We start from the raw sequence: 12,794 nt of genomic DNA, 5'->3' as shown, positions 1-12,794 counted from the left end.
TTGCACTTTGTGTTACTTGACTCTGACATAGTAGTCGTTTACTTGTCAGTAGTATTTGCAGTGAATTGCCACATTTAAATTGACAAAGTGCCAGAGGCTGCACATTTAAGCTGTTAATTATGGTTGAGAAGAATTGCCACTGTGTGCCTTCTCTGCTGACTTGGAGGTCTAGCTACAGGGCAGTGCCCAGCTGTTCCACCTCTGGTTAGTTTGAGAAGAAGGGTAACAAACGACAAAAAGTGGTTTCTTTTGAACAAATATATTATGAAGGATGACCTTTAATTCTCAGCACCACTAGAACTATACAAGGGATTCTAAGTAGAGGAAAAAACCTACTTTTACTGACATGAATACCTTTAAAAGATGCCATCTTAGGTGACATATGAGGAAATAATTGTCATTGTATATAATTAATAGGTACTTTTGAGTCCTAAATTTGTTTCTGGAAAATCCCATCTAAAAGTGTTAAAATTTTAGACAAGTCTGAATTACAAGAATTCATCTAAAAATTACTTGGATCTTCTCTGCAAATATTTGGCATTGTGCAGAGTTGTCACAGCATTATTTATATAAACATTACTGGGATTTTGTGCGTTACCTCAATTGTGGTTTTAATGGAGTGTTATGTGAATAGCACGTAGGAGTAGTACCCGCCCATAATTGTTCGCCTTTGAATTAGTATGTGGTGTTACGTACTCATCCCTGCAGTTTTACTTGGCCATAACTTTCGCTACATTTTTGAGTGCTTTCACAAAGCCAGCTTATAGGTACAAGTCATTATGTGCATTCATAAGTAGTGCGAATTGCCTGATTTTCCATTACCTTGACCTTTCTTGCATGTCTGTGAGCCAAAGTATATGCTACAAGGAAAGTTCAAAATGCTATTAGGAAAGAATTTTACAACTCCTTTTATGCTCCTGTAAATGGTGAAATAAGGCTGAATATAGTAAAGACCTAAGCCCAAACTATAAATAAAACTATTTTTGTATAAATTCTACTGTCTTTTGAAGTTTGATACCCAAGAAGATGAGAAATTGCTGCAGGCAGCAGAAAAGTATGAAGCTGAATGTACATCAAAGTTTCCAAGCCGCCGGTGCCTAACAACTGTAATTGACCTCAATGGGAAAACAGTTTTCATTACCAGGTACATCAAACCTCTGAATCCACCACAGGAGCTTCTTGATGCCGTCCCAAATAGTTCTCAAACAGCAGCAGTAAGTACTTGGAAAAGATAGTGAAGTTTCTGGGATACAGCTTTCAGAGCGCGTGTGTTGGGAGTGTGCGCGTGCACGCGGGCACGTAACGGTTCTGTACGTCTGCTGTACAGCTACGCTCTTGGTCAGGGAAAAACTAGAGGTACAAAATAAAGCAATAATGACTGTCGTCATTACTAACGAGTAAGTCTGTCCATAATGATGCTGGAAAAGGGTATTTGTCGTCTTTGGAAAGGTATATTAATGAGTATTGTCTTTTAAAAGACAAAGAATTATGCCAAACCTCAGTGGGAGTAAATCACATCAGTCTTTGTATAAGCTCTAAAATGAGGTGCTGCTACTGTAATGACATTAGTTGGTGTTTTGCCGTTGATATCTGTGGGAACAGCACTAGGCTTCACGTCTGGTGTAATAGCACCATTGCTAGATATCCATGTAGTGAATGGAAGGGGTGACTTGCTCCGTTTTGTTTCCTTGCAGGAACTGGTGGCTCGATATGTTGCTCTGATTCCTTTTTTGCCAGATAGTGTGTCATTTGCTGGAATCTGTGATTTATGGAGTACATCAGACGTAAGCAACACATTAAACAGAAATTCTTTATCCTTTTGAATGTGACATAACATCCTAGCAGCCCTTGCTTTCGGGGGGAGATTGTACTAGATGAGCTCTGGACGTGCCTTCAGATCTAAATTGTTCTGTGTTTCTATTATCGAGAGGACTGGTTTTCTTTGAGACATTGATTTCAAAGAATGCAGACTGAAGCTTGAGAAGAGTTGCTCATCCCGATATGAGCCCGAACTTTTATCTGTGATAGGTTGCAATTGACTGACCCTAAGAATGCTTAGGGGTTTAAGCTTTTCCTGTTTTTTCTTTCAGTTATAAAACAATCCAAAATGGCTAGTAATGCACAAGTGACAGGATGCTGACTGATGGAGGCTTTAAAATTAAACTTAAAATTCATCATTGTACTTCCAAGGAACTACAGAAAAAACATTGCATGTAATGGCAGCAATAATGGGATATTTAGACTTCTTTGTCACATACAGATAAATCCTGTCATCTGTAGAATAACAGCAGACACTTGTTAATTATAAATGATACTTTTACCATCTCAACTTTGCAGAATGTTTCTGCAAAATCCAGAATAACTCAAAAGACAAAGACCCTGGCTCTTGTAAAATCTCAGACCTGCATCATGGATTTGTACAGCATTCACTCTTCATCCTACATGTTGAAACAATGCCCAATAAACAATAAAGATCAGTTGCAAAGATCTGAGAGGACTCTTTTGCTTCAGAAGTGTTAAGAAATGTTATTAAATGTTCTAAGTTGAAAACACAGTTGATAACTGCATAGAAAGACTTTTTTTTTTTTTTTGTTACCTCAATTAGCAATTTCTCTATCTTCTGGCGGGAGATGAGGAAGAACATGCTGTGCTCTTGTGTAATTATTTTCTTGGTATGGGGAAAAAAGCCTGGCTCATCATTGGAAATGCTATTCCTGAGGTAAGAGGACTTTTTTTGCTGGTCTGAACATTAACTTTTATTCTGTGACGTCTTTCGTTCCCACCAGTGGATGGAATTGTTTCTTGCTGGCATATTTTTCCAGGAATCTCTCTAAACATGGATGCTGCTAGAACTGATTCTTTTCAGAGAGGAAAAAAAAAAAAGTTGAAAGTACATCTTAGCATAAATACCATGTTTGGTTTTCTTTCCTGGCCCCCTGTTTCCACGCTTAGTCCAGTAGTAGCTGTCGTCCTCATAGTACAGTACCGAGCAGCTGTGAGCCTGGGCTGGAGCTCAGCCTGTGTAACGGAGGTGATGGACGCAGGCTACTCGCCGTGTCTGCCTGAGCACAGACTGTGACAGGTGCGGGTGGCGTTGGGTAAAGGTTGAGGTGGCACGAGAGGGTTAGGGGCTTGGCAGGGATTCTTACTGCTACCTACGTACGTGTCCCCTGAGTCTCTCTCCAGCTGATGGCAAAGGTGCAGCAAGAGTAACGACAGATCAGTTCAGGCCCCACCAGTCAATCTCCGCCTGCTGTCTGTAATCCAGGCGGTTTGGCAGCCTGCTGTGCCCTGGACTGCCGCGTACCCACCCTGTCGTTGCTGGGAGCCCACCGTGGCCACAACCCGGCTTAGACTGGTTAACAACGAAGACATTTAGATTCTTTTACCCCTCCCTTAGGAGGTGCTTTTGTTCTCAGGGAAATACTCAGATTTCTAAATAACCGATGCTGCTTTTTTCAGAGAGACCTTAAGGCTGTTGTTTATCATGCAAATTTCCACCATTAGTACCTCAAAGTACCAAGCACATGTGAAAGTTTTGCTGAGCAGAATTTTGCTAAAAATCCCTGACAGACTAGTTTCTTCAGCACTGAGATACTGCAGTGGCAGGAACCGGTACTCAGGTACATTCCTTCCACTCAAAACCTAATGGAGATGGTAGTCCTTAATAAAGCATACAGCTTATGGCATGCTGTAAGGAAGGAGATTTTTCCAGGTTTTTCAAGGTACCCGGAAAATGTGGGAGATGATATAACAAGAAAATAAAAGAGCAGTTTAGGGATTCCTGATAGAGAATATAAAAAATGAGCTGGGAAATTCCCTGTGTGCCTCTATGAGGGAAGGCTGATGGATGAGACACAAAGCGTGCTGCCCAGGCAGCAGTCCTTCAGCTCAGAGATCGTCCGTGGATGGGAGCGGTGGCAGGTAGGACACGCTGATACTGAAGTGGTGAACATTAAACATTCCTGGGTACTGAGTTTCACAGCAGTTCGTAGCTGAAACAAGACAACCTTCAGAATCTGTACTTAAAGATGGCTCAGGGCTGTGTATGTCTAACACTTCTCTGCCATATAAGAGACAGAGAAAACATTATTATGTTAGTTGGTTGAACTGTAAATTCTTCCAACCAGTTTGCCCCAAAAAGTACTATTAATCTCAGTAGTGAAAATTTAATATTCCAACCAATACAAAGCATACTGTCTCTGTATCCAGTTTTAAAATGTCTTTCTCGTTTGTTTTTTTCTTCCTAGGGACCAACTGCATATGTATTAACTTTGGAACAAAGTCAATATGTAATTTGGAATCCCAGTACTGGATGTTTTTATGGCCAATATGATACTTTCTGCCCCTTACAAAACGTGTACTGTGTGATCAGCTGTGATAACGTAAGTGTGGTACGCAGGCTTGTTACATTTCTGTACACGTAAGAGTTGATCACAATATTTTTCTTGACTTTATGCATCATTTGTTCATCAATATAACTGTATTTATGCTGTCATGTTATCAGTGGGTTTTTTATTCAATCTTAAGTAGGATTTTCATCTACTTTAAATACTAAAGAAAGATTTTTTTTTTTTTTTAATCAACATTTAGGTGGTCATGACATCCATTCATATAATTTTCTTTACTGGGTTTTACTTGCATGTTTCCCAACTTGGATGTCTTACATTTACCACTGCTTAGCTGAGGAGCAGTAATTCTGCAAAGCTAATAGTTTGCAGGTGAAATGTAACTGATAAATGGAGGGGAAAAAAAAAAAAAAGCCTATTGAAGGGAGTCACTTGAGTTGCGAACGTGGTGGCAGGCACAGCCCTGAATGGTTCAACGTGCAAACCGCAGAGCTGGCGCTCCCAGGCACAGGAACTGCATTGATTTTCTGCCTGGCATCAAGTCCTGCTGTTTGTCCGCTGTAAATCACAAGTAACACTAGTGTGTGTTCACAATCAGGTGTTCCTTGTGTGGCTGGAAACCCTCCAGGAGATAGCAGTGGGGGAGGGGAGAGGATAGAGGACATCCTAAGAGCTGTGCAGCTCCGGGCAGGAGAACCAAAGGCCCCAGAACGGGGCAGGGCTGAGCCTGTGTCAGGAGGGGCAGGAACCCTGGGCTTTGGTTGGAAGCCCACCCGCACAGCATCTGGGGGCACGAGCGGGAGCACGATAGCAAATGTCCGGAACTGAGGAATCAGAGGGGGGTTAAAAAATGAACCCCAGGTTTTATTTTAATGGAAACTGGAAGTTGAGTTTAGAAGTTTGATCCTCAGTTTTTTGGAAACATCGTAAGGGAACAGCAAGTCAGGCTTCCAGTGTGCATCCAAATCTAGCAAACATTTGCTTTTATTTTCTGTATTGAAAACATACCTGGAGAAGTTGTTTGAAGCATCACGCATTATAAGCTCTGTTTTTTAATCTTCTGGCATTTTATTTGAAACACAAAGCATGACTTTGGATGAGAATATAATATTCTAAAGCATATGTTAAAAGCATCAGTTCTGTCTCTCATTGAAAGTGATCTGAGGAGTGGTTGAGTTGGTTTGGTTTTTTTAAGCAGTACCAAACCTGCAGTTCAGAAAAATGTAACTTAATTGTTAATTGCTGGAAGAAGGAGCTAAGGACTTCAGCACTGACAACCTAATCCGCTAACCCCAAAATACAGAGCTCACCAACCTCTTTCAAGGCAACTAATTCCACTCTACGTATGGCTCCGAGCAGGTGTGCTGCCAGCAGAGCAATACCACTTCACCTCCAACCGGGGTACAAACAGCTCCGTTGTGTCACAGAGGCTGTACACAGAGCCAACAGCTACAAAAGGTTGCGTATTCATTAGTAAATTTACATATTAATTGTTGGTACATTTTGCAGCCTTAGCAGTCGTGATTTAAAGGCTGTTTTGAACCAGAAGCCTACAATGCTTGCATGCTTCAGCCTAGGCTCACACACAGACCCAAGTGAATGTCCATAAAGAAATGGAGCGCAAGACAGGGCTTCCCCTCGATGGCGAAATATCCGTGGGAGCTGTGTGTGACTGCAGGATCTACTACTGTTCTACATCGCGAGCTTGCAGGAGCAATGGTGCTGGGGGGCAGCAGGCGACCAGGCATCACAGCCGCAGCTGCACTGTGCTGGGCTGTTGGAAGACGTTCACCAGAATTCAGAAGACTTGTGTAGCAATCCAGAGGGGCGGGGAAGCCGCTCAGGACAGCGGAAGAAACTCTGGAGTATACAGTAGGCCAGCACCACGTCACACTGAAGTGAAGGTAAAGGCAGACAGTTAAAACTGCCATGGTGTGCAGTAGATGAGGTGGAGAAAAAAGATCCATCAGGAAGAGGTGCCAGCTGCAGGCAGTAATTCTGTCATACAGCAGTCTCGGTCCATACTCAGAAGCCTAAGACGGGGCAGACCTGCGCATCAGCTGTGACTAGATTGCCATGGCCCACATGAACTTGTAATTGCTGCAGGTCAAGATTATATAGTGATGTATTGCTGTGCAAGTGGAATGTGTTCCACAGCTGTGAGTATATGCTTAAAGCTAAAACAAACTTGTTTTCTTGTAGATTTGGTTTAATATGCAAGAATATGATTCCCCAGTAAGGATAAGTTTTGATATCAGCAAACCAAAACTCTGGAAGTCTTTCTTTTCAAGAAGCTTGCCGTTCCCTGGTCTCTGCAGCATTCAGGTATTAACGGGTCTGTTACCAACTTGATTGAGGGGTTGAGAGATCACAGACTTAGTATGAAGAAGCAGAGACTAAGTCTTTGGACTTCTGTGGTTAAGTGTATTTATGTAATGAAGATTTTCCCAGGCACTCCTTACAAAAAAAAAAAAAAAGAGGCAAGCAGGAATACTGCAAAGTATTCAAAGTATTTGGTTTTATACAGAATAAGTGCACAGCTGTTGTCCTCTAACTATGCCTGTAGGATCTCAGGACAACAGCAAAGTAAATGGGACAAATCTTTGACAGAAACATGTCTAACGTAGTGGCTTGGTATTACAGAGAAAATTTCAATTTGGGTCTTACAACTAGGAAGGCATTGTTTCAAGCTGTATGCACATCCTTAGTAAATAAACAGGAATTCCTCTACAGCTTAACAAAGGCATAAGCAGTTGAAGTTTACAGGGGAAGAAAACCCAACCAGCATTACACACAAACATCTAGTTAAAGTTTTTATCATGTCTCTACTAAGTAATAGATTATTTTAGCATAATTGTGAACTCATGTGAGTACCATCAGGCAGTGACTCCCAAAGTTACATCATTGTATAGCTAGAAGAGATTGCACATTTTAATATTTGTTTTCTTTATTGCTAGCCTGAAGAATTAGTTTATCAGCATTCAGACAAGGCAGCTGCGGTCGAACTACAGGGCAGGTAATTCTACCTCCAGAACAAGTGCTTCAGTGCTGATCAGCAGAGTGTATTCATACCTAGGCCCTAAAAACCTGCTCTGAACGGCCTGAAAAAAACAGAGGCTGTAGTTTACAAGGCTTTTTTAAGTTCTCTTTCTGTCAGGCAATCTGGATTAAAGAGAGAACTGATCAATCCTTGCTGTACAGTTTCCCAATAGGCAAAATGCTGTAGTGGGGTGAGAGAAGGGGGTGTAAACTAAAAAAGGTAGTAAGCCCCTGGCCTCCCATCCTGTTTCTGAACATGCAGGCACCCTGGAGCTCCGTTGGCATTGCTTTTCTCTGCTTTTAGGTAGTGGTAGGTTTAACTGAGGTCATTTGTATTCCCCATAATCTGTACTCAGTGTGTCAAGGGAGATCAGTTCAGAGGTCCAGTAAATACCAGAATTCCAGAATAGTAATAATCACTCTCTTACTGCAGGATTGAAAAACTATTAAAAGAGAAGATCATGGAATGGAGACCGAGGCACCTAACTCGTTGGAACAGATACTGTTCCTCCACCTTACGTAACTTTTTGCCGCTGCTGGAACAAAACCAAGGCAGAGATGTGGAAGATGACCATCAGGCAGAGCTGCAAAAACAGCTAGGAGACTACAGGGTACAGCTGGGAACTTACATGGCTTCTGCACACAAGTGGGAATCTGAATCCCTAACATTTAGTATTGCTACTCTGTGGTATAGAAGAGTGTTCTAGGCTAGTTATTACCTCTACCACCAAAAAATCACAAGAGCAGTTATAGCAAAGATAAACCAATATAATAGCCACAGAGTGAAGGAGTGATGATCTATTTTATTTCATTTGTAGATGCTGAAGATAAAAACCTTCTGTTGAAGGTAAAGATAAGGACGCAAAGGTAAATTGGCTGCACCGCTGTACTGCTGCTGCGCCACACCAGTCCCTACCTCCAACACACAAACCCTAGCGCCGGCTGCTGCGGGGCTGACTCGTGCCCCAGCTCTTGAGCCTGGCCAGTTAAGAGCTCAGCACTGGTGCGGAGCCGTGCGCTACCCCTGGTCTGCCTGCAGCGGCAGGAGCCCCCACAACAACAGGCCTTGCGTGGCTTTCTGCTCTGTGCTCCGCTCTTCGAAGGCGGAGGAGACTTTACCCAGGTGGTCCCTGCAGCCAGCGGCGCAGCCCTGCAGTCTCCCTCCCGGCTGCGGCAGAGGTTTGGTCCTTCTGCTCTGCACGTGAAACGCGAGGTGATGACACTGCACACAACTGTGGCGATGTCCAAAATGAGTTGGGGTTTCAGTTCCTGTTGGGCCCAAAATGTGTATGGGCAGGGGAAGTTTGCCACCTCCTATCCCCAGCCAGTGCAGATGGAAATAAAACCAGTTAAGAGGCAGAAAAGCAGCACAGTTATGCTGTACGCATTCAGAAATGTAACTTTATTCTAGTGGAGTTGTACACATCCTCACTTCAAACTTCACCCAGACTAAAGAGAAAAAGGGTCAGAAGCTTGTCTGGAGTATATGAAATAGGGAGGTGGTATTAAAATACAAACCAGGCTTTTTTATTGCATCTTCTCAGGCCAGCAATAGAAAAGATAAATTTACATGCACAGTAGAACAGATGATGTATTTATTCAGGTGCCTTTACCTTTTCTTCTTACCTGATGTGTTCCTTCCTTTTTCTTTCTCCCAGGTCTCGGGATTTCCTATTCATATGCCATTTTCTGAAGTCCGACCTTTAATAGAAGCTGTGCACAGCACAGGAGTCCATACCATTGATGCTTCCAATGTTGAATTTGCTCTAGCAGTATATATTCATGCTTATCCCCAAAATGTTCTCTCTGTATGGATTTATGTTGCATCACTTGTTCGAAATAGGTAGTAAAGACTAGTCAAGAAATTTCCTTATGTAGGGGTAAATACAACAGATTTCTTACCCTGCTGCTTTGAGCTGTCCCAGATGAGAACCTCATTTTTCGTAGCTGCAAACACCTGAGCTTTATTCACCCTACAGCCACTGAAGACACTACTTACTACTGCTGAGGAAGAGACTGACAGCTGAAAATTCCAGTACTAACAGGTGATTTTTATACAGTATTGTGTAGCTCCCAGTGGGACATGACACTCTTAAAGGCATTACACGTGCCCACACAGAGCGGCATGGCAGAGCAGAACAGTAGTTTAGCCACCTCATTTTCAGGTGAAACTGGATTCCTGCCATTGTGCCTTGAAGCCTGTGTTTTCAGCTAGTCACTTTATTTTATCTACAGACTTTCTTCCTCTTCAAGGACACTGGAAAATAAAAATAGCTACAGTTTTCCAGTACCTGAGTTCCTGAATGGAGATCAGGACTATTTACCCCTGAATAAATTCATGCACCAAAGAGCCAGCCATCAGGGAAGGCTATACTTCCATTTTTCAGAGGCCGCTTCATCTGCTACTTCAAACTTAGTGTCTGCATAATGCCAGCACCATTTAGAGGTGTGAGACAACATCTCTGGAAGTTGAAGACAAAGTATTTAATAAAAATTTATACCAAAAACCTAAGTGGAAGCTCATTCATTTTCTACAAGAATTTGATTAAATTATTTTGGAGTATGAAATCCTTATCTGCAAGTTACCCTAGTAAAAGGTTATCAAAAGAATAGCTTACTAAAAATCAAGTTTGCTTACTAGTGTGTAAGTAGTAGCATTAACTGTTATTACTGATATAAATATATATCCTTTTCCTCCAGTTATCTTGCTAATCAAACTCTTCCAAGTGAAAATGATGGTGGGCTGAGCTTTGGAAGAATGTTCATCAGAACATACCAAAATTAAGATCATTCTTGAGCTTAACTCTAAATTGGATTCAGCCTATCTAATAAATACTAGACACAATCTTTGGTTTAGAGCCTGGGGTTGCCACCACAGGTTCTCCTCTGTAAACCTCCAGCACCGAGGAGCAGCCACACTGTCATCACAAGATGCTTTGCTGAACAACATTGATGACACCTCCTGAGTTTAGTCCAACTCCCTTTCAGAGAAGGGTGAAGAAGAAACATGGTCTAAGTAAGTGGACAGAGTTTTCTGCAGCTGGTTCAGTCCTCAGCTGCGTCTCTACCACTGTGCACAGACCCCACCGAGCAGCAAGGAGAAGGACGTGTACCTGCACCTTCCCGTGTACCTGCACCTTCCCAGCCTCAGACACCAGAGTTCCGGAGCACGGGCAGCTGCAAGAAACCCCCCCCGTGTACCCCGTCACTGCCCTCATCCTGCCTCAGTCAGCACTGCACAGACAGCCCTCTATCTAACCTTGGGCGCCAAAGTAAACGTAATGCCCCTTACTTGAAGCAGCAGTTGCTGGAATAATTTTTATATCCTTTTATACCTCTTCTGTAGCGCCAGCTGAGCACTGTACGTTTGTACGTTCTGCCTCTAGCCCACGTCCAGCAGCTAACCACGACCAGCCAACTGCACCAGCTCCACCTTCACTAGCGGTTTTCTTGCCTTACTCCTCCTCGGTATTAGTTGGAGCAAGACGATGCCAAAACTTGCAGTTTACTGTAGCTTGCAGGCGTCGCTGGAGATTGACTTCCCCGACACCAAGAATCTTGAAAACTACCTCAATAAATACTACTCAAAAGAACTTACCCAGTTAGTAAAACAGGTAAAAATTACTGGTTTGACATATTGTCAGCCTTCAAAATTAGGCAGGATGGGGGAAAAAAAAAAAACCCTGCCTGCCTTCTACAAAGGCTGCCCCTACCCCTCCTCTGCCCAAGAGAAAAACAACCCCCAACTACACACTCGTGAGCAGGCGGCCGTTAAAGTTTGCAACTTCACAGGGGCCACCCCCCTCGCCGCCTCCTGCAGCGGGCTCTTCCCCCCAGGCACGCTCGCACAGGACTCGTCTCCCTCCCTAGCACAGGCTCCTCTCGGCCCACCAATGGACTCTGCCTCCCTGCTAGTCTCCACTGCCCAGTGAGGGGCCTTGTTAAAAACCACCGCAACGGGGAAAGTATCGTGTCGCCTTCCGCAGATTTCATATGAATGAGAAGTGATTTCCTTGGAAGCTGTTTCAAAAAGGCATCTTAACAGTCAAGGGAAGAAATAAAAAAAACCCAAAATACTCCCCTCCCCCAGACACAGCGCAAGGTTCACAGCTCTGCAACCACCACAACACCTACCCGCCCAGTCTCTGCAGCCTGCTGGCATGGTACCACCTGGATGTTACACCTTAAAAGCAAATCCATTCAACTGCTACATGAACTTTTTATTGGTGGGAATGTTTTATTTGAGTATGTCTTTCAAGCCCAAATACAAAACCAAATGCAAAAGGAAGGTGGGAATTTCCCTAATTTTGCAATATAAAGAACGACTTCAGGATGAGAGGAAAGGGGAAGAAACAATGCTCCTAAAGATGTGTAATTGTTACCCAAATGCGAACAATACATTTCAAATTCTCTGCAGAGCTTTATATTGTACTTACGGATTCAAAATTAAAAACCATTCACTTAACACAAAATAATCCAGTAAAGTATATTTAAGTGCCAAACTTGGAAGAAAGTGGCATTAAAAAAAAAATCTGAATGTTTTCCTGTCTTCCCCAAATTAAGTAAAACAAAACCCAACACCCTTCAAACCAAATGAGATTGTGAGATTGTTACAACACTGTACAGTACACTCATAATTAAGATTCTGACGTTGTGGGCAGGGTCAGGCTAGTATAACAAATCTCACTCCAAGGATTGTTAACACAAGATGCGAACTGTAAGTAAAGTGCATGAAAGGAAGCCTGCTCAGCTAAATGAAGTAGACTGAAAGGTCAGAAGTCAGCGGTCATTCGCCAGAGCGGCAGCAGGCCCGAAAACCACACTGCAAATTCTGGCATCCACTGGCGGTTTCAGCATGAGGACCTGCACAAAAACAGAACAAATGTGAAAAGAAGAAAAGGCCATTTATTTAGATTCAGAATTCTCATAACCTGGTAATTTAGAAAACGTCTCCTTTGGTTTTTTTCCAAGACTCTAAACTTCATTCAGCCCTGTGAAGTGTGAAACACTGCCAGTACTATCACAGTGTAAAACCCACAGTGGGAACGGTTCTTTTCTCAAGAGATTTTTGCTGTGATAGCTCAGTCCCATGAAGGTAACACATTCAAAGTGACAGATGTACAATGAGCAACACCAAATGAGCAAGTTTAGGCAAGCTCTTGCAGCCAGCTTTCAGAATTGAGGTGTATTTTCACAATGCATATTTAACTCCCATTTTTCAAATTCAGATGGTGACTTCATGGCGTTACCAAAGAAATCATAATCTCCAAAACTATTCCTACTATAATGGAAACAGTTTTTTAGTCTACAGGTTTTTTTCTGCATGAACGTTTCAGGGTCAACTAGAGCTCATGTGCTCTGACTGGAAATTCAAAAACTAAAGAGAAAATCACCTTTCGTATCGCT

The 12,794-nt window shown here is 42.7% G+C and overlaps 2 protein-coding genes across 6 annotated transcripts in view; one reads left to right on the top strand and one right to left on the bottom strand.

Annotated features, from left to right (window-relative positions):
* The window catches only part of CC2D2A (coiled-coil and C2 domain containing 2A), a 65,802-nt gene extending 55,915 nt beyond the window's left edge, over positions 1-9,887 (top strand). Inside the window, exons 31-38 of the mRNA XM_086464828.1 lie at positions 1,011-1,214; positions 1,695-1,784; positions 2,606-2,719; positions 4,251-4,385; positions 6,552-6,674; positions 7,307-7,365; positions 7,822-7,999; positions 9,047-9,887. Of these exons, the coding sequence (XP_086320954.1) occupies positions 1,011-1,214; positions 1,695-1,784; positions 2,606-2,719; positions 4,251-4,385; positions 6,552-6,674; positions 7,307-7,365; positions 7,822-7,999; positions 9,047-9,235 (1,092 nt within the window). The 3' untranslated portion in view covers positions 9,236-9,887. The remainder of the gene's footprint in view (positions 1-1,010; positions 1,215-1,694; positions 1,785-2,605; positions 2,720-4,250; positions 4,386-6,551; positions 6,675-7,306; positions 7,366-7,821; positions 8,000-9,046) is intronic.
* Positions 9,888-11,602: 1,715 nt separating this feature from the next.
* Positions 11,603-12,794, bottom strand: part of FBXL5 (F-box and leucine rich repeat protein 5) — a 36,899-nt gene continuing 35,707 nt past the window's right edge. For all 5 annotated transcript variants that reach the window (XM_086464506.1, XM_086464508.1, XM_086464505.1 and 2 more), the window contains one exon: positions 11,603-12,251. In XM_086464506.1, the coding sequence (XP_086320632.1) occupies positions 12,175-12,251 (77 nt within the window). In that variant the 3' untranslated portion in view covers positions 11,603-12,174. The remainder of the gene's footprint in view (positions 12,252-12,794) is intronic.

Source organism: Leptosomus discolor, chromosome 4, assembly GCF_034619465.1.
Source record: "Leptosomus discolor isolate bLepDis1 chromosome 4, bLepDis1.hap2, whole genome shotgun sequence".
NCBI classification, from domain to species: domain Eukaryota; kingdom Metazoa; phylum Chordata; class Aves; order Leptosomiformes; family Leptosomidae; genus Leptosomus; species Leptosomus discolor.
The sequence above is the reverse complement of the archived record's forward strand: the minus strand, read 5'-3'. Positions and strand labels throughout refer to the sequence as shown.